Source organism: Manis javanica, chromosome 14 (genome assembly GCF_040802235.1).
Source record: "Manis javanica isolate MJ-LG chromosome 14, MJ_LKY, whole genome shotgun sequence".
Taxonomy (NCBI): Eukaryota; Metazoa; Chordata; class Mammalia; order Pholidota; family Manidae; genus Manis; species Manis javanica.
Window position 1 is genome coordinate 51,661,263 of NC_133169.1, and position 25,632 is coordinate 51,686,894.

Genomic DNA, 25,632 nt, shown 5'->3' on the forward strand with positions numbered 1-25,632 from the left:
CGTGAGGTGATTTTGTATCTACTAGGCTCAGAGACACAGTCATGGAACTGAAGAAGTAGCACAGTTCTTGCTAACATTCTGGCTAACGTCGAGAGCATTAGCCTCTCACACCTTCCAGGAACCTCATGGCTCGTGTAGGGTCCCGGGGAAGAGGATCTCTGTACTGTGGGTCAGCGTTGGCCTCTCCAGTCACATGGTCACTTCTCAGCAGCCATCATGGACCCTAGCACCCTCCTGGGCCTTGGGCTATGCTGGGGGTGGCAGGGCCCCTGGGCCTCACCAGGTTGACAAGAGGGCCACTTAAAAATCAAGTGGTCCCTTAGCCTGTTCCTGGTCACCTTTGGGTCATGCCTGGCACCGCCTTGCCTGATAGGAGGTGGTGACGTGCACACTGCCAGGGAGCATCAGCCCCAGCTGGTGGAGGGGGAGAGCGCATTGGCCAGTTGTACTTTGCTCAGAGCTCACTGTTCCTACCACCTCCATCTTGAAATGTGTTTTTCCTGGTAATTTTACCTGTATGGTTCGATTCAGGAGCTGAAGAAAGCCATCTTGGAAGATTTGGTGAGGTTAGGCAAAGAAAGTGGACTCCATTCTTTTGAACAGGTAACTGTTACCTTCTTCATACATGTTACAGCCCTTTATATAGTGATGACAATTAAATTAAGCCACAGTGACCCTGATCTAGATTCCCGCACCCTCTGTGCTGGGGCCTGCAGGCAGGCTGTGTACCAGCAGGCCCCTGGGGGCCTGTTCCAAGCTGACTCTGCAACAGCCTGCATCCTACACTAACAAAGGCCATATGTCAAGTGAGACTGGGCGTGTTGTCCTCATAATCACAAGTGTTTGTAGAGCTGAAATGTTACCCTGCCCATCACTAGTAGAGCATGTGTACATTGTCTATCTCCAAGGTGCCTGCAATACTTATGACCAGAGTCCTAACTTATTTTTATTTTGGGGCACTGTCTTCCTGGCTTCAGCAGGCAAGCTTTCTTGCTGGGATATGGAAAGGCTGTCCTCCTCAGGCCAATGGTCTGTCAGTCCAGCAAGCCCTCTACAAAGAGGATGAAACAAAGAATGTGCAGGCTGATGACACAGCATCTAAGACTTTCTTTCTGTCTTTGCAAAATTAGGGGTTCTTATGGTAACTGAGTTCATACTTGGTCCTACTCATGTATTACATGTATACATCCTCATTAGTCCAAAACTCAGAAAGAAAAATTCTTCAAACAGAAAAACATTGCTTTTCTTATCTTTAATATACTGATCTTTAAAATTTCCTAGTATGTATTTAATATAATGGTTTTACATAAAATTTTGTTTGGAATCTGGGAGGTTTCTGAGAATGTTTAATTTTGTGTATTCATTTTGGTGATAACCTGAAAACATTTTAAAACTAGTTTTAAATAGAAAAGTCTTACCGCAATTATTAGCAATTTAAAAACAATTCCACAGATACAGACTTTAATATAAATATCTTAAGTTTCAAACAGAGGAAATCCAAACAAAGTTTCAGGGTCTGAGAGATTGTTTTTCTTCTTGAAACAGATCTTTCCAGTAATCTAGTGTGAGAAACACTGCTTTATCCACATCTGTCAGCATGGTTTAGGGCAAATAAAGCTTGGATGAATATTTTTTAATTTTCAATTTTTCAATTTTTAATATTTTTTAATTTAGTCCTCGTTTTAAAAAATTATGAAGTCGGAGGCATTCCAACAAGTTGTATTTATCTTTCTGAGTGAAAGGTCAATTCCTGCATAATAATTATTTAACTTCCTAAATTTACTAGAACTAACTTCTTTGCCTTTCCAATAAGGGGGACTGTGTAATTGGATCATGTGATCATGTAGAGCAGGGGCCACAAATGGGTGGTTTGCGACGTGGCTGGTGTGGATCTCCATGGCTGGCTGTACAGACACTGCACAGTTTGGGGCCTGGGGACGAGACTGCCTAAACCTCTTATTAGTTCCTGGAGTTGCCCTCTGCTGGGTTGGGTATGCGGGTTATGCCCCAGGCATCTCCCCTAGGCCACGTGGAGACTCTAACATCTAGATGGAAAAGAGGACTCTTAAGATTATGTTCACAAGGGACCTTTGGGTAAATTTCCTGTGTTAACCATCAGTCAAGTTAGAGCTTTGACTGAGAGATGTATTCTTAACATATGCCTCAAAGCAGGGTTTCTGCTCTACTAATCTGCCCTCACCATGGTAACATCAAATGCAGAGACGTCAGCTGGCGCCCCAGAGGCCTGAATCCTGCTGCCAGGGCTGTCGCCTCTTCATGTGCTCTTTTCTCATTTTCCTCATTGCTGGTCTGTGGCGTCCTCCCTTCCACAGCTGATGTGTGCCCTCCACTGACCACAGGAGGGCCAACACCAGGCCTCATGCTCCCGGAAGGGTGGGCTGCCAGATCCAAAACTCAGCATAAATTATTTGAATTGATCCATAATCTGATGTCGGCTTGTCCTTTTCCCCGTAGACTCTTGTCCCAGTTACAGTGTTCTCCGTGTGCTTGTTAGGATCTCAGATGACCTGAAACCCAGGCAGATGCTGTAGGAATTAGATCTTAGCCTTTGAGTCTCCTTTGAAGCCATATTATTAATTTTATTTACAAAAGAAGGTGGATAGATGGTTTGCACTTACCAAAAGTCTGTGAGATACTGTTTCTATCAGCAGAGAACTATTTAAAAAAGAAGTTAATGGTGTTAGCACTGTCATTTTTTCAGGTTTTTGTTTTATGACAGTAAAAATGAGTAACTAAGTTAAATCACTGTTTCTAAGATAAAGTTTGATTTAGGTGTTCATGGTTTCTTCCAGTTAACGAGTCTGGTTGTCAAACGGTGACTTTCAAATTTGGATGAGCATAATGTAAATGACATCTTACAGGGAGCTGAGCATGCACAGAACATGAGAGCAGGGTGCTCCGGTGGGTCCGGGGCCTAAGCCAGAGCCTGCCTTGTGCCCCCACCCCTGCAACCCAATCACCTCACGCCTCTGCCTCTGCACCAGCTCTTCCGGCCCCGTCCGTCCACAGCCCCATACACATCCCTGGCAGTGGTCTCTGCAGGGCTCCTCATTCTCAGAGCATGATGGGCTGAAAATGTCTCCCTTGGGACCTGTCTCCTGTGGATTTGGGTCCCCTAGAATAGTTTCTGCTTGATAAAAACAAATTAGGATAAAATTATATTCCAGAGGGTACAAAAACATGGCAGCCTGTTCCTTACCAAATCCATGCTGCTTTGAATATCAAGAACACTGAATTTTTAAGCAAAACACTTTTTACAAGAACTTAACTAATTTTGAAACATTTGATAAATGTTTTTAGCCAAAAGCCTCAGATTTCCAGCTATTTATATCGGATGTCCAAGTAGAAATCCTTTCCGTGTGTGAAGTAAAGTTTAGGCAGCCACCTATAATGCTAGTTCTAGTTTTAGTCTAATGTCCCTCCCCCGCCACCATGAAAACCTTAAATGCTATTCTTTTTCTAGAAAAGTGAACCCTTCATTTCAACAAACTTCTAATACACAAAGAGCATCTGATTTACTAGTGGTGTGCTCATTTTAAAAGTTGTATTTTAAAATAAATAGAGGTTTTTAAAATGCCAGAATTTGTTAGAATTTTTCTTGAAAGCTTCTGAAGAGTTGGAAGTGTAGCTGTGTTTTGTTGTTCTTGTGTTTTTGAACTGTAAGTCAGTGAATCTAATGGAGAGTTACTGAACAAAGAATTCTTTGCCATCAAAAAATACCCACCTGCCAGGACACTAGAGGGTTAGCATCAGAGATTCTGAAAACAATCATTGACGTATTGAACATTTTGCAACTATTTGCATACATTGGTTTTTTTCCCAAGTTTTTTATTGTGGAAAAATACACATAACATAAAGTTTACCATCTTAACTCTTCTTAAGTGTACAGCCCAGTGGTATTAAATACATTCATAAGGATGTACAACCATCACCACCATCCATCTCTTTTCATCTTGTAAAACTGAAAGTCTGTATCCATTAACCAGTAACTCCAGATCCCCTGCTCCATACCCCCACCAGCATCTTGCAACCACAATTTTACTCTCTCTATGACTTCGTTCTTCTCCATCCTTCATATAAGAAGAATCATACAGTATTTGTCTTTCTGTGACTGGCTTATTTCACTGAGCATAATGTCCTTAAGGTTCATCCATATTGTAGCATGTGTCAGAATTTCCTTACTCTTTAAGTAATACTCTATGGTATGTATATACCACATTTTGCTTATCCATTCATCTGTCAGCAGACATTTGTGTTGCTTCCATATTTTAGATATTGTTAATAATGCTGATATGAACATGGATATACAAAAACATTTTTTCAAGATCCTGCTTTCACATCTTTTGGGTATATACCCAGAAGTGGAAATGCTGGGTCATATGGTAGTTCTATTTTTAGTTTTTTGAGGAACTGCCATATTGTTTTCCATGGCACCTGTACTGTTTTACAGTCTCCCCAGCAGTGCACAAGGGTTCTAATTTCTCTATGTCCTCACCCAACACTTGTTATTTTCAGTTTTTTGGATGATGGCCATCCTAATGGGTGTGAGGTGGTACATACATTGATTCTGAGAAATGTCTCAGAAGCATTTCAAACTTAACATGAATACTTCACTACTGCAGGATCTTTCTGCTCCTCCTCATTTTTCTGCTCAAGCAAAAACCTAGAAGCTGTTCTTATTACCTGTTTACCACTTACCAACCAAATTATAAGTCCTGTCCTTTCTACACTCCAAAATCTATTTCCATCCCCACAGCCAACTTTGTAGCGTGAATCACCATCAATTTTGTCTCTTAGATAGTCTTCCAGTTTCCCTTTGCCTCACTTCAATTTATTTAACATAGAAATCTTGCCAAAGAGCCATTCTGGGTCTGTCTCTTACTGCTTAAAAATTGTTTAAAGAATCTTGTCTAATTCTCTATGTTGACATATTGATCCTTTATAATTTGGCTCCCATCTGTCTGTTCAGCCCTCTCTTCATTTGTACCATATCTTTCAGCCTACACTTGTAATGCCCAGATGTGCTTTGGCACATGCACCTCTGCCTGGAGCACCCTCCTCTCCTCAGGCCATATAACAAGGACTCCCCCTTCCCCTTGCCATCTTCCTCTGGCTAAAGCCTACTTATCTGTCAGAGTTCAACTCACACAGACCTTTTCAATGAATCCTGCCCAAGCCTGGGTGGGGGTGCTGTATCAGAAATCCATTCAGCTCCAACAGAAAACCCACAGTGACATATAGGGTGTGTTTGTGTGTTTTCTCCCATGTAGGAAGACCAAAGAGCGGCAGTCTGGTGCAGATATGGGTCCTCAAAGACCTAGGCTCTGCCTTTTTCTCTCTCTATTCTTAATACAGTGGCTTATCACTTAAAGCTATAGCTTTGGACATTGTCCATATTCAAAGAAGAAAAAAATGAGGGTGGGTAGAAATAGCTATGTCTGAACCTTTAATAAGAAAGCAAGAACTTTCCCTTCTCACTAGTCAAAAATGGATCTCATGGCTACCTCCTAGCTGCAAGGGAGGCTAGGAAATGAGGGAACAGGATCGTCATGATTGACAGAGACCATTTGACCTCAAACTTAATCAGGGTTCTATTAGCATGGAAGAAGTAGGGAGTGGGTACTGGGAAAGCAAATGGCTTTTTTTTTTTTTACTGGGTATCAACGGCAGTGCTGTCTGTTTGTCCTTATAGGAGCAGCGCCATAGTGCAGCCTTTCTCTTGGGGCTGTAAGCTCCACATGGGCAGGGACTGTATCTTGTTCTTTGTATCCCTGGTGCCTAACACAATACCTAAAACATAACAGTTGCTCAATAAATAGCAATCATACAAAACAAGAAATGAAGGTATATGTGTGTTTCACAAATATATTTGAATCAAATTTTGAAGGTCTGTCACATCCCTAGAGAGTAAGTAATTAAGATTTCGTGTGATTCTTACTGGTTCTACATTGGCTTCTCTGCCAGTGGATTCTGAGAAAAGGTGTTATTTCAGTTCAAAATTGCATTTTAGAACAACTCTTTGAATAGAGTGCATGTAGGGACAAATGGCCTGAAAGTTTAGCAAGTGGCATTTGTATTCACATTCTGTCTCTGTGCCTCAGGTCCATGACAGTGTCTTTCAGAAGTGTAGATGATTGATACTTTTTAAAAGTCTATTATAGCAATTCATAACCCTGCTTGTTATTTAATGATAGAGTCTACTATCTCAACATTGAATTTTGACTTAGTTGTCAGTCAGGATACAATTTCTTGGAGATAGTGTCACTCCAGGATTCAGCTCAAGCCCAGATCATAAAATTCTCATAGAACTGACAGTGGTCTTTTCAGCTGGAGCCCCACCTGGAGGAGCCTGTCCAGGCCCTCCTAGATTAGTTCATCTGTCTCTCTGGCCCCCCATTCACCTGTGCAAAGAGACTGTGTGGGTAAGACTGGGGTCTGCCTCATGGAATTAGGAATGTGAATGCTAAGTCTGATTCCTTCATACCTCCTTCTAATAGACATGATAAAAGAAAAACTTTTTTTTCATCATGCTTCCCTAGAGAGTATATTCCTCCTGCAAATGGCCCCATCATCCATGCAGACATCCAAGCCAGAAACCTGAGAGTCCTCGAGACTGCCTCGCTCTTTATGTCTTGCCCATTTATCTGCATCATTCTTAGAACTGCTTGTCTCTGTCTGTACCACTGGCCCTTATCTTCTCTCCTGTGGATCAGCCAGATCCTTCTGACTGGTTTTCCTGCTTCCGATCTTAATGTTCTTAAAAACCATTTTCATATTTCTTTTGGAGAGCTCTATCTAAAATGTGTGTTCTTCCATATCATTGTCCTGTAAAAAAACCTTTAGTCGCCCCCTCCTATCCTGCATAAAGTCTGAGCTCCTTTATGAACTGTCCCGTCTACCACTTCAGCTTCATCTCTCACCCTCTTTCCCATTTACTTTATGTAACTACAAGAAACCGCTTGGGTTTGCTTTCTCACACTCTCCCATAGCTTTGTTCTTGGCTTTGCCTCTGCCTAGAATGCCCTTCTCCACCCACCTCCACCCCTGCTGGTTAACTCTTACTCATTCCTTAACACCCACCTGAGTTGGGTCGGCTTCCCTGATTGCTCCTCCTTCAACCCTCCCGTAGCTGAGTGAGGTGCCGTCTATCCTGTGCACACTCACGCTGTCTAAGGAGTTCCCTGTGTGTCTGCATTGCTGGATACCCATGTGCACCCCCTGTGGGCAGGGCACTTATGATTCCCCTGTGGACGGACCCTCAGTGCCTGGTGCAGAGTAGGCAACCAATGCATTTCTGTTGACTGGCCAAATGATGACATAAGAAGGAAAAACAGTGGCTTTCAAACATGTCCAATAGGCTAAAAGGTTATTAACATAGTTTTGACTTTTAATTAGGCATAGTGTTTTTATATCGATATATATCTATTCCCACATACCTGTTTACTTTCTCGTGTATGCTATAAATGCTGTGTTATATTCCTGATAAAGATGTATTCTGCATTTGGTTTTTAGGTTAAAGCCATTCACATCCACTCTGACATGTTCTCAGTTCAAAATGGCTTGCTGACACCAACACTCAAGGCCAAGAGACCTGAGCTGAGAGAGTACTTCAAAAAGCAGATAGAAGAGCTTTACTCAGTCTCCATGTGAAGTTCAAGGAAAGTGCTTCTCAGCATAATGGACTGTGTAGTGATACTATAGTTATTCTTGAAAGTAATGAATCAGAATGATGCAGCTGAAAAAGAATGAGCACGTGACCTTAAGACTGAGCCTTTTCCTGTCCCAAGATGTCTTTAACAATATTTTCTCTATCATCACCGAGTACACTTTATTTTTTATTAAAATGACATTGTAACAAGCTGCTAAAAATATCACAATGGCAATGTAAAAATCAAGACTCTTCTCAAGAACTGTGTACCACTAAAAGTAATATATTCTCAATGTTCATAGAACTCCTATTAAACATAAAGGAAAAACATAACTGATATACTGTACTTAATTTGTGGAATAGTAACCAGAAACAGTGAATAGCTAGGGCAATGTGGACTACCTCATTCAGAAACTGACTGTCAAAATCTCAATGAAATCAGACTTAAAAAATTAAAATTAGGTGTATAGAATCATGCTGAAACAAAGCATAACTCACTTCTACATATCGTCAGACTCTCTCAACATGACAATCTTTATTGATGTGAAAGTTTTCTCTCCAATTTTTACTTTTATTCATGAAAAATGAAAATTCAGATATTCTTAAGAGAAATGTTATATTTACATAACAATCCACAAAGAACTTTCAGTAAATTGTCTCATTTGTTAAGCCCATTAAAATATTCAGGAGCTGCCTAAAAAAATGCAATATGTAACTACTTCAAGGGTAGTGTGTGAATATTCATGGACTTCTTACCACATGAATTCTAAAACATATCTGTAGACTCTACAATGTAGGGACCTTTGGGGAAGACTTTGGAGAAAAAAACCAGAATTATTTCTCAGGGTGGGCAGCAATTAATGTACTTATGTTCCTTGCTGGCTTCTTCCAATCTTCCATTCTCAATATGACCATGCCAGGCCTGGGAAACGTAGTATGGCTATAATTCTGAACAATGTCACTTTCTTTCAATAAGACTATCAAGGCAGGATGTAGGGAGGAGGGGATGCTAATTACAAATAAAATAATTTTTCAACAGCATAATTTTGAAGAACCTCTTCAAAATACCCCTAGAAAACTGTTTTAAGTCCACTACAGAGAAATATCTCCTTAAGGATAATATAAAATCTTTAAATACTTCTAAGCTTAACCTTGGAAGCATCCTCTCTTACATTATGTGTTTAGACATATTTCATATAATTAAAGCCCAGCACAGACAGCAATCAAGTTCCAAGCTACAGATCACACTTCTGCAGAAGAACCATCTGTGAGTGTTTTCTTCTGTAGAGAAGGGGTCAGTGTTCACAGCCCAGACATTCCTTTCCCCTGAAGAAAATTCAAACTTAAATAAATTGTATTGATTAAAAACTACATAATCACAGTCTTACTACTGGATGAATCTGCATATACAGTTACATTCAGGCTTGGCAAAAGTGGACCCCGGCTTCACTTGATGTATTTATGCAATCTTTTACATATTCATTTGTTGTATTCTCTCCGCAGACCCAATGCTTACACTTAACAAATTTGACTTTTAGTAAATGAGCTAGTTCTATTCATGTTTTTTAAAGGCATTTCTGAATAAACAAATTCTGCAAATGTCCAAGGCCACATCGATATAGCATTTATTTTTTTATATTTAATATGTATATGATTAAATAAGAGAAAATCATACCTAAATTGGATATACATAATGTTTTAAAGGCAAGTTGCTTCATATTTTGAAGAAAAATGAAGCTGTTTTCCATTGTCCTTCCACTCAACTACAATTTCATAATTTGTTTCCAAAAGGATTTTGAACAATGTAATATAAGCAAATAAATTAAAACTTATTTTGATTCTATTTATACCTCAGTAGTTAGATAAGATTGATTATGGCCAACTTCAGTTTTTTCCCTCACTTTAAAGATCTTGTTTCTATTAACTTTCCTATCTTTTATGCAAAAATCATCACACTTGGGCCAATAAATAGGTCGCTACAGATGTGCTGAGAAGAGTAAACAGTGGACATTAACTATTTTACATGTACATGTATCTAATCCTCTGTTCAACTTCACTGAATTTTTTTAATAAAAGAGAAGTGAAACAATATGTATTAATGGAAAAATCCTTATTTCAGATTTCCCAACTTTATTTTGGTGGAAAAAAAGTTTGTATTTCTCTCTAACCAATATAGAAAAGTCTATGTACTTTCAGATGTTTACCATCATGGACATAAGATCTGATTTAAGTCTAGAGGTATAACAGACCAATTACTTAAGCATAAGTATGTTCTTGGGTTAAATGTTTGACTACTTACTTGTTTGGCATTCGAATGTGTTAGTAATTCTCACATTTTACAAACTAATCTCGTGTATGTTATAAAATAGAATATACAGCAATATTTTTTCCTTTTGCCATAAAAGACATCTTTATATTGTGATTCCCCTCCAGGTGAGAGAGGAAACTGACCAGGTGTATAGAGGCCTAGCACCATGTATTAGAAACTCACAAACTGAGAAGTCCAAGAAATAAACAACCATGACTCTTGCATATGAACAAGTCGACCTTTCATTCTAAATTTAGGTAAAACTGCAAGCATGAGAAAAGGTAAAACTGGAAATTGCAGTTTTTGTAGTCGTGATGTTTTAGTAACTTGAAGCCAGCACTTAATTTGATTGTATTACCCATCAAAGAACCAATAATCTTTTATTTTTCTGCAGTAAAGAAAACGAATTATTATTTTCTCAGATGTATAAAGCACAAATGTGATACAGTTATTTAGAATACAAAAAAATGAAATGAATGTAAAGAATGAAAAAATTTATTTTTGCATGACAATAGACTGCTTACAAACTTGCTTACTATCTCAGGAAAAAAAGAACAAATAATCATGTATAAAACTGATAAACTGTATGTTGAGCTAATTTGCTATCTTTTCTTGCCTATTTCTAAGAAAGCATATACATGAAAAGAAATCAATGGTCCTGGTAGTCCGAATTTTCAGTCAGGTATGCTGCACAGTCCTTTCTGTGAATCTACAATTAATTGCAGCAAGAATGGGAGATTAGCATTCAAGTGAGGACAAAGCCCTAAATGAGAAACTCTTCAGTTAGAATGCATGAATGGTTATAACTCAGAGGCAATAGATAAATACCTGGAATGCAGGCATTTCTAAACTTAGTCCCACACTGAAAAGGTTTTCATGAGGTGACAGTGGCTTTTAAACATTCATTTGATTGATTAATTTTCCTTGTTAAGTCATGGCAACAATTGCATGGGGGAAAGGTGGACATTTTTTGAAGAACTGCTTATTCTTTCAGTCTTTAACAATTGATACTACCTTTTAAATATGCTTAAAAGTATCTTAATTGTAATTATATTTTTAGTTGCTTTGTTATAACAGCATGCATATCAAATATAAAATGCATTTATGAAAACTTTTGTAAACAATAAAAATTTTTCATTTGTCAAAGTTGCTTATAATTACTATTTTATATACTTAGATAACATAATGCCGTGGTGTAAGTATATCTGGTGATCATTGTGATCATAATGTTTATGGTAAACATGATATCAAGCTGTATCACTAGCTTGCATATTCTACATCCTCTGTAAGGGTCCCCAAACTCCAAAGACTTATGGTCCCCACAGAGACACTCTCCTTTGCTATTACCAAATGTGTCCTGAATTTAAATCATTTTTATATTTTTAGAAGAAATAACTGTATCCAAATTTTCCATCATGATGGCCCTTAAACAGTATCTCCATGTCCTTTACCCAGGGTACGCTTTCTTAAAATGGTACATTCCGCCTCTAAGTAGTGCAGATTCTGCCTTCTCTATGTATTGACTCTCCGTTCTCACAGCTCTTCATGTAGTTGGGGCCCCTGTGCTCTGTCTGCAGTATTAACAGGCTTTCTTAATTAGTCTTCCTCTTTCCACCCCAGCTTCCTCAAAGTTCACCACCCACATTTCAGTCAGAGCGCTCTTCCTAAATCGAAAATCTGATCATGCCACTCTCCTGCTTAATATTCCTTGGATGACTTCCCAGTTGCCAGGATAAAGTTCAGACTCTGGTTCAGCACACAGGGTCCCTTCTCCAGCCCTTCCCCCATGGAGCCTTGGCTCCAATCATACCCACTATCTTTGTAGTGTCCTAAAAACATCATGCTTTCCTGTGCCTCCATTGTAGCACATATGCTTCCCTTTTCACAGAATGCCATTTCTTTATTATATTCCTCCTGTCTAACTCCTACCATTCAGCTCCTAAAACTCAGATCAACTATCTTTTCCTCTGAGAAGCCTTGCCCATGGCTGCCTGGCTGATTTTCCCTACGCCCTACTCCCACTCAGACTGCCCTAGAACAGAGGTCTGGCCCACAGTGGATGCACAGGAAATGTCTATTGAATGAAAATTGCCTTTGCCCTCTTCTGTATGTTTAACAGCATTGAGACTACAGTGCCTGAAGTTACATTTCCTCTATCGTCATGACTTTTCCAATTCTTGTCAACTAAGCAAAGAGACATTGGTTTTCAGGTGGACCCTGGAGCCTGTAGTGCCACAAATAAGGCTGCTGCATGGGCCACTCCATAAGAAAACATCCAGAAAGATAGCCTCTGGGCTCCAGGGAATCCTAAACCTCTGAACTGTTTTCCAAAAAGCTTTCTTCAAAATTCTTCGAAATTTGGCATTTGTTTTCCAGTGGAAGTTAGCATGTCTGTGACTGTTCCAAACCTAGTCAAACCCATCACAAGACAGAACTGAAACACTGATAGAATTCTGAGTCTGGTTATATCTGTTACATAGTGCAACCATGCAACAGGGAAATGGGAGTTCAACTGAACACTCATGGCTGAATGCTTGCACCAGCATGTGTGTATTTGGGGATGGAATGGGGGTGATGTGATAAGAGAACTGAGTTGAGATGTCTCTGCTCTACCTCACCCTTTTGTAGGGGACACATTTCCTTCTGCTTTTATAGGCTGGCTCTAGGTGAAGCTTTAAACAGACCAAGTCTGTCTGTAGGTCCTTCCCCTCCCTTTGCTACCAAGGGCTTCAGGCTCCTTTCCTTGTCCTCACATCCCTTTTCCAGCCATATGTTAGGAGGAATGGGAGCATAACAAGAACACCAGCCAAATGCCTGGTGATCCACACCAGCTATGCCAACCATCTGTCATAACAAGCCTCCCTGAGCTGTGGTTTCCTCAGCTGCAAAATGAGGAGGCAACTAGATCATCTCTAAGGACCCCTTTCACTCAAGAAATCATACCAAAGGGTATTTCCAGGTTTGGAACCCCATGCATTAACTCCCTTAAATCTTTACTTGATGGCACTTCAGTGAGTGTAATTCAGTATAGTGAGACAGAGTTCTAGGGAATGAGGCCACCAAAGGGCAGATCAGCTTTTGCTTTACACTGTTTTCCTTTTTCAAAGTTTCTTCCCTTTCTAGACCTAGGGCTTCCAGGACCAGACCTCTCAGAGGTCATTTAAAAACTCCAAGTATTTTTTCACAGCAGCCCCCAAAAGGAGAGAGGGGAACCTGGAGACCTGGCTTGTAAGCTAGAAACTGCCTGTCAGCACATTAGGGATGTTACTAAAGAAAGGATGTTGAAATATGATAGTTGCTTTGCACTACAACACACCTGTGAGATCCTTAATTGAAGAGCCATTTCTAATTCACCTGTATCCCCAGGTGAATCACCTACCGCAATGCGGACACAGAGTAAGGTGCTAAGTGTTGATTCAGTGACTCAGAGCACTGTATCTCATCAGGTAAGAATGCTTATCTTCTGTTCTTTACAAAGTTTTAATGATTCATTATATATTAAATTGGTGGTCCTAAGTGACTTTCTATGAACAGATTTTAAATAAGAGTGATTTTGTTATGAAAATATTGTGGCTCTATATGTGTTTATAGTCACACACAGTATCTCAGAGCATCAAAGAAAAAGTCTTTGAGTTTTCATAACTTCATCTCTACAAATGCATTTTTAAATGTGAACTGCCATATTTAAAATAAGATGTGCACAATATGCTTATCAGATGGAGCCAGACGCCTCAGCCTGGATTTACAGAGAGAGGGGCATCAGTCCTAAGTCCTTCCAGTTGCTTGGAGCAAAGGAGCTGCACCCTAGGGACTAGGAGTGGAGTCCATGTGTACTTCTCTGCCTTGACCACAAGGCTGCCCAGATGTCCAGGAGGTAGCTCCTGGGCAGGGGCTACGGATTCTGTTTGTCTTTAAGAAAAAACCTCCTGGAACCCAAGATCTTCAAATGCTTGGTTAGACTCTCAAGTACCATGACCACCCCCGACACCCACCCCTAAGAAACTGGCAGCCTAGGGACTGAAACTGCTCAGGAAGACACTCTCTGTTGCTTTAACGTGCTCTCCTTCCTCTCTGACCTTGCTGCACCAAGTCAGGCTGAGCCCCAGCTAGACTCCTTGTGCCCAGAGACCTGAAACTCCACTACCAGGGCCTTACTGCGTGTTGATAAGAAGAGCGGCCAAGGCATCAGGAGCATGTGCTTGTTGGGTCCATCGGACCGACGGGAAAATTGAGAAACAAAAGGGCAGCCCCTTGGATGAGAAAAAAAGCTTTTTTCAATAAGCGTCCCTCCAGCACAGGGCGAGGAGGCTGCCTCTGCGCCCAATGGGCACAACTCACCGCCAAGTTCGCGGCGCCGGGCGTTTCTCCGATATCCCAGAAGCCTTTGCGCAGCTGGGCCGAGATAAAAAGGCGGGAGCCCGGCGGGCGGCTGCAGTCCAGCCTCGGTGTCGGCGAGGAGGGCCTGCTGCTCCCCCTAAGTTCGCCTTCTCTTCTTGGGCGGCTCCTCCAGCCATTCCCGCACTCGCACTCGCCCCCGGACCCGGACGCCCTCCGGCTGAGGCTCGCTTCCTCAGCAAGGCAACGAGACAGGCCGTTGGGGGCCCACAAGTCCCCGAGGCCTGGTGGTGGGGTGGCAATGTGGTCGCTACGGGTCTACACCCGCAAGAAGCGGGCCAGCCGCAGGCTCAACGTAACCCCGACGCCGGACCCCGCGCTCCCGGCGACGGCGGAGGGCCCCGCAGGGCCGGGCCGAAGGCTCCCCGTCCCCTGGAAGCCCCGCCGCGCCGGCCTGCGGAGCGCCACCGGGAGTGGACAGGCGCGCAGGGCGGGGCGGCGGGGCCTCGGCCCCAGGGCCCCCCGAGTCCCGCAGGCTGACGTCCAGGGCGTTTGCCCTGAAACATGCCGCCCTTTCTCAGCCCTGAAAGGAAATGACAGAGCGCGCGGTTTGCCGAAGATCGCCGAGAAAGCGGAGCAAAGTGGGCAGGGAGGTAGCCAGTCCGGGCCGCCAAGGTGCGTAGCCACGGAGTTGACAGCCCCAGTACCTTCTGGCTCCCTTCTCGGAAATTCAATCCTAATTTTCTGCTGATAGCCTCTCAGCAAAGAGAATAGATAGACTACCTCTCAGCAAAGAGAATAGATAGACTACTTTGATTTCGTTCTCAGAACATAGGCCCAGAAATTTGATTCAGAAAGATTTATTTAAAAGAAAAGAAAAAGGGAAAAAAGAGGAAACCTTGCCAAGTTACCCAGAAGCCACTGAGAAGAAAACCTCCAGGAAAGCGTTCATAGCATCGATTGGGTATTAGTACCTTTCACCCACTCTGGTCCTTACTTTTTCCTAATCAGGTCCCCAAAGAGCCTTTCAGAGTCTGGACAATGTAAACAGTGAACAGACGTGGAGAGCCAAGTCCAGACAGTGCAAACTAATTATGTTGTTTGTTTGTTAGCACTCAGTTAAGAGTTACAGGAGAGAAAAGCCTGAATGAAAATAACACTAGTGAAGAGACCCAGGATGAGAAGATTGCTCCTTTGAGTGTATGTATGTTTCTGCTATGGTCCTTGGATACACTTAGTGTAGAGACCAGGAGTACCTGATGTAACTTGAGATGAAAGTAGAATGTGATCTTCGTTCAGTAGAGACTACAGAGCTTTCAAGTGTTTTGCTAAACATTGATGTTGTGTCTTTAGACAGGGCCTTGAATTTGTGATTCTGGTAGATTCAAAGCCATGCATTTCTGGTTTTTCTTTCCTTTGACAAAAAATGTCCATTATTGGCTCATTTTCTGTGACACAGATTTAAAACGTTTCTCAGTAACTCCCTTATATTTAAACATTTTAAAGCTATTTTCATAGTTTTTCATTTAACTTTATACTAACAACTAGAAACAGGATTCATTGCCATGGGACTATTATATAACTTCTTGATCTACTGTGTTTAATATGGATTCTGTACAGTATTTTAAAGATGGGTAGCAGTAGTTTGGAGAAAATCATAGATTTTTAAACATTGCTTATGACTCATCTGACATTAGCATTAAATTTAATAGTTGTGTTCCACTGTTGTAGTTTATTTATTCCTCTGTCACTTGTTTTGGGGGGAGGGCAGCTTCAACAAAAGGCATTTTTTTAAAAGGCTTTTATCCCAGATTTTAACAGTGCTGAGTGTTCCTTGTAGACGATTCAGGCTGCAAAAAAAGTTTAAAATTTCTTCTAATTTTCATATATTTCTTTTCATTCATTCCTTTTTTGCTCTGCTTTTATTTTACAAATTATCTTGTTGCATCTTCCTTTACCATTAAATAGTCTTCAAAAATATTATTTTTAGTATCTGCAAAGTGCTTTTTCTTATAAATAGATGTATGTAAATTGTATGGCTATTTTCCTATGGTTGGAGGATTGAGATTGTTTCCAAGATTTTGCTGTTGTAGGGATTAGTGGACATCGCACTTCAGAAGGTTTTTGGTGTATCTCTAATTGTTATTCTAAACACAAATACTTTGCAGTGGATCAAGGGTCTGTCAGATCATGTTTAAAGTTTTTGATTCATGTTGGCCAGTTGGCACCATCTTGCCTGAAACTTAAAAAAGACATTTGATAGATTAAAAGTAGCATGCTGTTTCACTTCCCATTCTTTGAATGCTAGTAATTTTAATACTTTATTTTTCTCATTTTGTTGGCTCCTTATGTTTCTTTTTTTGTGAAATGTGTATCACTACATATTAAAGATAGTTATACTTTTACAGACACATGTAACAAGTATTTCCATATTTGTCTTTAATTTATGGTATTTTAAACTTAACTAGCAATCTTTTCTTTTGATTTATTTTGTTTTCATACTTGGAGGAAAAATAGCCCTTCCTGCTTAGTGGATCACAAAAACATTCACCTTTACCTTCTAGTTCCTGGCTTATCTCACAGTGGCTAGTTGACTAGTATACTGTTGACTCCCTAGATATGTTCACGATATTATATTTTAGTATTTATCTTTAGATTTAATATTAAATATCATTGCATCTGTAATCAATAAGCTGAAAGAATCTGTTACACATATGAAACTGATTTACAAAGTTGGCATTAGTTTTTCATTTTCAAATTGCCAAATCAATGTGATATAATATTATAATATAAAAATATTCAATCTCATAATTTGTGCTCTACTTTTACTTCTTATTTCACCCAGGAGTCAGTGACTGATGGCCTCCAGGTTGACAGTAGTTCGTCAAATATTGACCTACTATCAGGTAAGTCTGTCAGATGTGAATCCCCTCAACTTTCTTACAAAGCATCCATTTGTAGCTCTGCCCCATCTTCCCATCTCAGTGAAAGAGGTGCCCTTCTCTTAGTCCAAGGTCAGTCATTTTGGCTGTGCTCTGGACCTCATCCTCAAAGCCTTTAAAAGCACACACCAGTAAATTATAAATTGTGGTAAGTGCTGCAGAAGGGAGATTGGCTTAAGTGTGACTAATTGAGTTTAGTTGGAGAGATTAGGGAAGGCTTCCATGAGAGAATAGCAATTTAATTGAGCTGATGAAGAGCAGAAATTAACTCTGCAGAGAGATGAGTAAAGAGCAGCCCCGGCAGAGGGGACAGCATATGCAGAGAACGTAAGGACTGAGCACCACAGCTTCAGTGAAAGAAGGCCAGTGTGGCTGTAGCCCAGAGAAGAAGAGGAAATATGATAATGAGACACGGTTGGACAGACAGTGAGAAGCCTTGCACAGCCCTGCGGGCCATGTCAGAGATTTTGGTGCTTATGTTTAGAGCAGCAGGAAACCACTGAAGACTTTTAGAGAATGATAGTCCTTTAGCCACAGTGTAGAAAGAAACAGGAGTGGACCCAAATAGACCAGTTAGGAGACCATTGTGGTAGTTTAGAGGAGAAATGATGGTATTTTGTATTGAGGGATGACTTTGGAAATGGAAAGAAGTGGGCATATCTGATGGTTAATTTAAGAAGTAAAATTGACAGATTTTGGCAAATGAAGAGTGAAGGAGATGGAGTGTCAAAGATGACACCTGTTTCTGGCTTGTATCACTGGATGTGAGGTGGTACCATTCACTGAAAAAAATCTTGAAGGAAAGATAATAAGTTTTTTTTTTAGTATATTAAATTATGGGTGCCTTTAAGATAACTAAGGAACAGTGTCAAATAGGCAGTTGGATATGAAGGGCTGCCTATAGAAATTGTGAGCCATCTCTACATATTGGTGTAATTGAAGTTATTTTTGGATACAAGAAAGGATGTTACCAGCACACAGAAATACTGAGAAATTGTTCAAAGCAGATGAGATCATATTGATGAATATATGAAAAGCCGAGAAAAACCTGTGCAGAGGTAAGAATAACTCTAGGCATACTCTAGATGCTTGGTCAGTAAATGTGAAACACCATGAAAGAAGGGGCGTGGAAGGAATCATCCAGGTGATGGATTAATCACCACATTCTGGCACTACAAACTACCTCTTCTGTTCGTCCCCTGCTTATATTGGAAGCACTGGCAGCTATCAGTGCTCCCAGGATAAAATCCTGGTAACTACTCCCAAGCAATGTGGATCAAAGGTTTGGCTCCTAAGGATCAGTGTTGGGGCTGGAGTGAGAAGCAGAAGAGAGTCTGAAGTAACTCCAGATTGCCATAGAATAGCAGAGGGAGAAAAAGGTAAAAGAGATGGATTATGTTTATGCTTGTTAACCCCAGAATAAAGATACAGTATGGTCCTCTGAAGTGGGAATTCTGATACAGCAGGCATCCAGTGTGGACGCAAGCCAGATAAATAGGGCAGTGCCCCCATGTAGCGCACAGTCCTCAGAAAAAGAGGAGGACAAAATACCTAGAACATAAATTCCTAGAATATCTCATCATTCTTCCAACATCTCCAGACGTAGGCTATTGTTTCAGAATTTATACTCACTGCCATACAGAGATCCTCAGACATATGAACAGCCAAACCTTTGAAGAAAACTAATGCCATGGAAAAGAGGCAATGAATGGAATGAACAGAAGAACTAACATATGAGGAAATGGCAGAAAACTGCATCTCTCTTTTAGAGTGAAGAGGCCATTGAATCCACAATATAAAAGGCTGCTACAAAAAATATATGTATATACATACATATATATATATATGTATATAGTCTCTGGAAACTAAAAATAGCATCATAAGCCTAATATTGGAATGAATTCAGCTGAAAATAGAAAATAGAACAGAGGAATATTGCCCAGAATATAAATGCAAAAGAACATGGTGGGTGCTCAGCAAATGCTTTTTCCTTCTTCTCTCTTTACCTGGTCAACTTGTAATTGTTCTTCAGAAAAATACTCAGGTGTCATCTCTACTGGGAATCCTTTCCTGGCCACTCTTCTCTCTTCCCAGATGAGCTGTTCTAGCCTGGTAGTTCTGTGGCACTCTTTGTACACTCTTTGTTTTGAGTCATAAGACTCAGAACAACAGTATAATTGTTTTCGTTTCTTTTGGTTCTAAAGCCATTGAGAATAAGCACTACCTATTATCTTCCCATCCCATGTTGAAAACTAGAATACTCATCCCCATAATAAAACATAAATGATTAGGTATTGAGCAACCTATGGAATTCTATTTACCATATAGTTTAGTTGTCTTAATTCTATCTTGGAATATTGTAATTTTGCAACATGATGAAAATTAATCTAGGACTTCAATATGGAAGCTCGAACATACACATTTACTTCTCCATTTTGAAATCTCACTAAAATATCAGTAAAGGCATAGGTAGAGAAAAAGAGCATGAAGAGACCTCAGCTAGCAAGGGATAATCAATAAAAGTCTGGAATCTGGAAAATAGGTGAATAAATTATGATCAGCCTAACAGAGAAAAAAATGCTGAAAGCCAGGTGCCTAGGGTAAGGATGACCAAGGAGCAAACACACAATTTTTTCAGGCTGTAGGGTTGGGAATTAGAGGCATTACATATTTCTTAAGTAAAGGATACAGACAATTAAAAATAGGATTTTTGGAAATCTTTAGAAGTGGCAGATGCTTCAATCCCTTCCCCATTACTGTATGGCCAGTGTTTCCCACCCCTGCAGTCCAGAAATATTGAAGCAGGTGCTCTGGACTTAGGGATGTTATGTGCAGCTCAGGGTGGGGGCGATTTATTGAAAACTAGCACTGGGAGAAGGAGAGAAGATGATTAAGTCTGTTACACTTAGTGGTGACGCCTCCAAACCCCTTATCTCACTCAGGAAAATACACCCAACTAGGAGACTGGAGGATTCTCTTTTGGAAACTTCTTTGTCCTGAAGACCTTTCTTCTGGCAATAATGACCTGGTCCCTATCTAAATAGCCTTCAATAAAGCCCACTACTCCCTAAACTCCGCTCATGAACCCACAGTTTCCAATTGCTATTTAATACCTCATTCTTGAACTTTTAAGAATCACCAGACATTTAAAGGAAACATTTTAAATGAAAACCCAAATAAAAACCTGAAGAATATAGGTAGTACAAAACTTTTAAAAGCTATATTTTCATTTATTATCCTCAGGATGATTAAAAAAATTTTTTTCCATGAAACAAAGGCAGGTTACTATAAAAAGGAACATTCAGAGAACAAAAGTATTCTTAAAAAATAAAAATGTGAAATCAGAAATAAAACATCCTAAGAAGTATTAGATGATGAATTTAAGGAAATATTCCAAAAGTTGAACAAACATCAAAGAGAAGATAAAAGATAAAAATAGTGGCAGTGGTGACACAACTATGTGAGTATACTAAAACCACTGAATTGTATACTTAAAAAGATTGAGATTTATGGAACATGAATTGGGTTTTAATAAAGATCCTATCTAAAAAAGAAATGATTATGAGATGAGTCTAGGCATATTAACATCTAAAAAATAGTAGTTCCAGACATTATAGAGTAAATTGAAATAAATGATAAAACACATAAAACTAGATATTTTTCTGGAATTTAAAATGGTCATAACTGTACACTTTGAAAGACCCACCAACTATGCATCACAATAAATGAAAAAGACCCACACCAAGGTATAACAGAATGTAGTTGAAAAATCCTCAGGATAAAGAGAGAAATCCTTCAGTCATTTAGAGAAAAAAATTGTGGATTGCAAATAAACAATCAAGAAGTCAATGGCACTGAACTTTGCGAAAGCAACCCTAGAAGCTAGAACATGGGAAAATGCATTCAAAATTCTGAAGAAAACTGATTTTGCAGAGATAGGATGGATCCCCACCCAAAATTTGGTTCAGATTTCAAGACTGATGATGCCACCCACCTAACCAAGAGGGTATGGAAATGTTTACTACTCATATAATGAGGCTTCCTGGAGAGGAGGGCATCTTCCAAGCAGGGCTGAAAATGACTTGAGAGAGCAGAGAAAGGAGAATGGGTTGGGGTTTTAATGTGGTCAGAAGGTAGGGCCAGGATGAGGTTTCCCATGCATGATTTTAACTCGTCATTTCTCAAAGATGGAGCACCAGGGCTTTCTTGTCAGCCTGCCCAGATATGGGGCAGAAGGGCAAGAGGGAGCAGAGACGTGTAAATCTGTCAAATATCAATAAATGGAATTAGTGTTTTTAATATACTAGTCTAGAATTCTGTACCTAACCAAACAATCACTCAAGTGTGACAATAGTATAAACAATTTTTTAGACAAATCTTCCATGAACCTTTTCTCAGGAAATGAAGGAAATACTCCAACAAAACCAGAGAGTAAATCAACAAAGAAGAAATCATGGGGTCTAGGAATTAAACCCTCAATACAAGCAACATATGAAAGAATTTCTTAAAATAATGGTAAAGGGAAATCCCAAGAAGATACCTGTGCAGCATGTCTATAGAGGATGACTGGTCCAAACTTGAGTAAATGTCTTGAGACCTCCAATAGCAATACTTCCTTTAAGAAAGAAAAAAGAAAAAGAAGGAAAGAAAGGGAGAGGAAGAGAGGGTGAGGGAGGAAGGAAGGAAAGAAAAGAAATAAAAAGAACTGGTAGATAATCTGGCATTTTTTAAAGGAATTGAGCAGAAGTTGGGATGAAGTAGTAATATGTACTTAGAAAACTAATTTAAAAATAAGGTAATCAGTAACTCAAAGAAAAAACTAAAACTATTAGGAAAAGCAGTGAATGTAGTTCGTAGTAAATGGCTCAGCTGTAAGTATATTTGAGCAGTCATAATAATAGTCATTAAATACATGTCCTTTAGAAATATAAAAGTAGATAAAAATAGTTAATAGAGTTGAAAGTAGATGCCTCTAGAGAGTAGGGAATTCTGATGGGGAGGTATGAAGTAAGACTGCGGTTTTTAACAAGATAAGATAAACTTTTAGAACTATTTGACTTATTAAAAATGTATAATGTAATTTGATATGAATAATTTTAAATACATTTACATTTTAAACTTTTGACACTGGGAGCAACCTTCCACTGATAAAGTCATGAATATTTATTTAGTCTTTCCTCTACCCAGCTACCCAGATTGTGAATATGGGGTTCTTCTAATTTCTGAGCCTGGCTTGAATTCTGGGGTTTAGTGGAAGGGATAGTTCTCCTGTGAGTGATATTCATAGAATTTTGAGAGATGGAAGGCAAGAGCAATTACAACCTGGGGGTGAGAAGGTTGAAGACAGAGTGAGAAGAGTAAAAAGTAGCAAGGTCAGGAAGAGGACACTCTAGGGCAGCTGGAGTAGGGGAAGCAAGAGATACTCGAGGGATAACCTATTTCCGGCATCTGAGGTGAATAAGGATAGTAGATCGGGTCAATCAGTTAAAGTGTTGCACTATGACTAGAGGAGGTGGACAGGTAACAAACATTTGTCAACTTAAAGGAGGGGTTGGAGTGGAAAAGCAAAGGTGTGGTGAGGTCCAAGTAGGAAGAAGAGTTAGTTGTCTCAGGTAGGTAATGGATGAACAGAGACTGGCTCTGTTCAAATATTTTGCCTGTTTTCATATTGAGATGTTTGTTTTCTTACTCTTGAATTTTTCATATTCTTCATATTCTGCTTTCCAGCCCATTTGAAAATGTTTTCTCTTAGTCTGTGGCCTGTCTTTTCATCTTGATAGTCTCTCTTGAAGAGAAACGTTTTAATTTGATGAAGTCCAATTTGTCATTCTGTTGCTTCATGAACCATCCTTTTAGTGCTATTTCAGAGAAATCATTGCCTAACTCAGTGTCATGACAATTTTCTCCTCTGTTATTTTCTAGAAGTCTTTTAGTTTTAGGATTTACATTTAGGTCTATGATCGACTTAGAGTTAATGTTTTGTATGATGGACAGTATGAGTGCAATTTTTTTCTGTTTTGCTTCTGCATATGGATATCCAGTTGTTCCAACATAATTTATTTAAAAGAATATTCTTTCTCCACTGAATTGCCTTTGTATTTTGGTTAAAAATCAGTTGCTCATAACAGAGAAGACAAATAGTGACTCTATAGCATCTTACTACGCTGACAGACAGTGACTGTAATGGGGTATGTGGTGGGGACATGGTAATGGGGGGAGTCTAGTAACCACAATGTTGCTCATTTGAAACCTGAGCATAAGATTGTATATCAATGATACCTTAATAAAAAAAAAAATCAGTTGCTCGTGTATGGGTGAGTCTATTTCAGGACTCTGTTCAGTTTCTTTGATCTATTTGTCTATGTTAGGCTCGTTTTTTAAATGAAATACCTAGAATTACACTTTCTTCTCCTCAGCTAGTTAGTATAAAATTAGTAGCTTATTTATATATAAAACCTGGATTCTGGGGTAAAGATTCACAACTGAACCAAAATAGGGAAAGAATAAGTTATAAAACTTTGAAAAAAAATGGAAAAGGATTTTCTCTATATCAAAAACAGAATTATTTCCTAAGATAGAAATTAGAATGATGTACAGTTATAGGCCTTTTCAGTTATATATGTTATTTCACATTCTTAGTATACAACTGCCTATACATTTCTACAAATTTGAATTTTTAGGATTTTGAGCTGTTTACTATTGAAACGTTTTACCCTTTTTGTTTGTTTATTCTACAGGACTAAGTTTGCAAGATATTTCCAGTTCTCTTCTTAGCGATTCAGTCATAGACTCTCATACAGAATACAAGAGTTTTGAAGAGAGTTTAAGTAGCTTCCCATCACCTGAACTCTTCAGAAGATCAGATTATTTAGGTGAGAAATTAATTTCAGCCTTAAGGTGGCCTACCACAGAAACTGTTTCTTGTCCACAAATCCTCCAATAAATAATGTTCCTTTTGAGAAGGTGTACTATCTTTCACACCAAAACCTCCTGCCCCTGCCCGCTATCCACTGTGTTCCACACTCCATCACACAGAACTATACATCAAAAGCCCTCAGATCAGGGAATGATGAAGAGAGTCACACATGCAATACACATCCAATTATTAAGCAGTTTTACACATAATGAATGTATACTTGTTCTTTTGAACAATCAGCTATCTTTATTTCCTGTACTACTTTTACTTTTCAGCAAATAAGTTAAATGTTAAGTAGGCCTTCTCCCTGCTTGAATTTTTCCTACAAATTAGCAGTTATTTACATTTACTGTACATTTAATTAAGAGCCTTCAGTTTAATGATGGCAGATTGAACACATGCCTTCCTCCACAACTTTCTACAGTGGCAGAAAACAGCATGTTTTTAAAAAAACAAAAATCATTAAGGGTAGAGAATTGGAGGAAATAAAGCACAAAGTTTGAAAAGTTAGAGGGCATCTAGTCTGTAGCAGACCTGAGAAAGCTGAGTTCTAAATCAACAATAGGATAACCCAGAAATAAGCCATTTTACACAATATTATCCCATAAAAGCTCTCAACTTGGCTGCACCAAATACTTGTAGAAAGATATGTCTGCAACATGGAAGTTGTGGTGACTACCCCTTTCCTACTCAAAGAGAGCCTGGAGATTTATTCTTTGGGTTGTTTTAAAGCAGACAGACTCTGGACTAGAGGATACTAGGCACTGTTAATAGCAGGGGTACTCTGCTGTTTTGAAACATTGGTACCAACTACTCATTCCCATGTAGTAATATATTACCACGCCTCTGCCATAGCCTCAAAGTGAGTAGAGTATCCTTTTTCACTTTTTGGCTTTGGGGTTGGACATCTGACTTGTTTTAGGCAATAGGATATCAGTGAATGAAACAAAGGAAACCTTTGAAATATCTTTAAATTATTGGTCTTGTTGTCTTACCCCTTAGCCATCATGAGAAGAATATGTCCTAATTAGCTTTTTCCTCTCCTGTGGGACTTCACAAAAAGAAGTACAGAGCAGAACAACCTCAGGCAACCTGCAGACTGCAGAGTGCTTCCCCAGCTGATCAGCAGACCTTAACTGGAACCAGAGCTGCCTGAGCCAACCAGTAGGCATGGGAATAAGAAACAAATGCTTTCATTTTATGCCACTGATTCTAAGGGTATTTATTATATAGAAAAAGCCGACTGCTTCAAATACTATACTGAACACAGAATTAAATGAGAGTATACTTTCTAAATGTGGGACCTGCTTACCCGGTGCCAATCTGCATCCCAACCCAACAGTCCATTTCTCTGCTCAGCTTCCTGAATCCTAGCCCCAGACTTGAACCTTCCAGACAGAAGAAGATTCTTTCCTAGGAAATCTGAGCAACCCTAAAGAAAATATCTAAAGATACTGACCTC

General features: G+C 39.5%; 2 protein-coding genes across 7 annotated transcripts in view; both read left to right on the forward strand.

The window, feature by feature from the left end:
* ACSL6 (acyl-CoA synthetase long chain family member 6) overlaps positions 1-11,123 on the forward strand; it is a 54,164-nt gene extending 43,041 nt beyond the window's left edge. For all 6 annotated transcript variants that reach the window (XM_017675365.3, XM_017675366.3, XM_017675368.3 and 3 more), the window contains 2 exons: positions 532-603; positions 7,534-11,123. In XM_017675365.3, the coding sequence (XP_017530854.3) occupies positions 532-603; positions 7,534-7,671 (210 nt within the window). In that variant the 3' untranslated portion in view covers positions 7,672-11,123. The remainder of the gene's footprint in view (positions 1-531; positions 604-7,533) is intronic.
* A 3,251-nt stretch (positions 11,124-14,374) lies between these two features.
* MEIKIN (meiotic kinetochore factor) overlaps positions 14,375-25,632 on the forward strand; it is an 83,268-nt gene continuing 72,010 nt past the window's right edge. The window contains exons 1-4 of the mRNA XM_073221620.1: positions 14,375-14,987; positions 15,425-15,512; positions 17,158-17,218; positions 23,992-24,126. Coding sequence (XP_073077721.1) covers positions 14,614-14,987; positions 15,425-15,512; positions 17,158-17,218; positions 23,992-24,126 — 658 coding nt within the window. The 5' untranslated portion in view covers positions 14,375-14,613. The remainder of the gene's footprint in view (positions 14,988-15,424; positions 15,513-17,157; positions 17,219-23,991; positions 24,127-25,632) is intronic.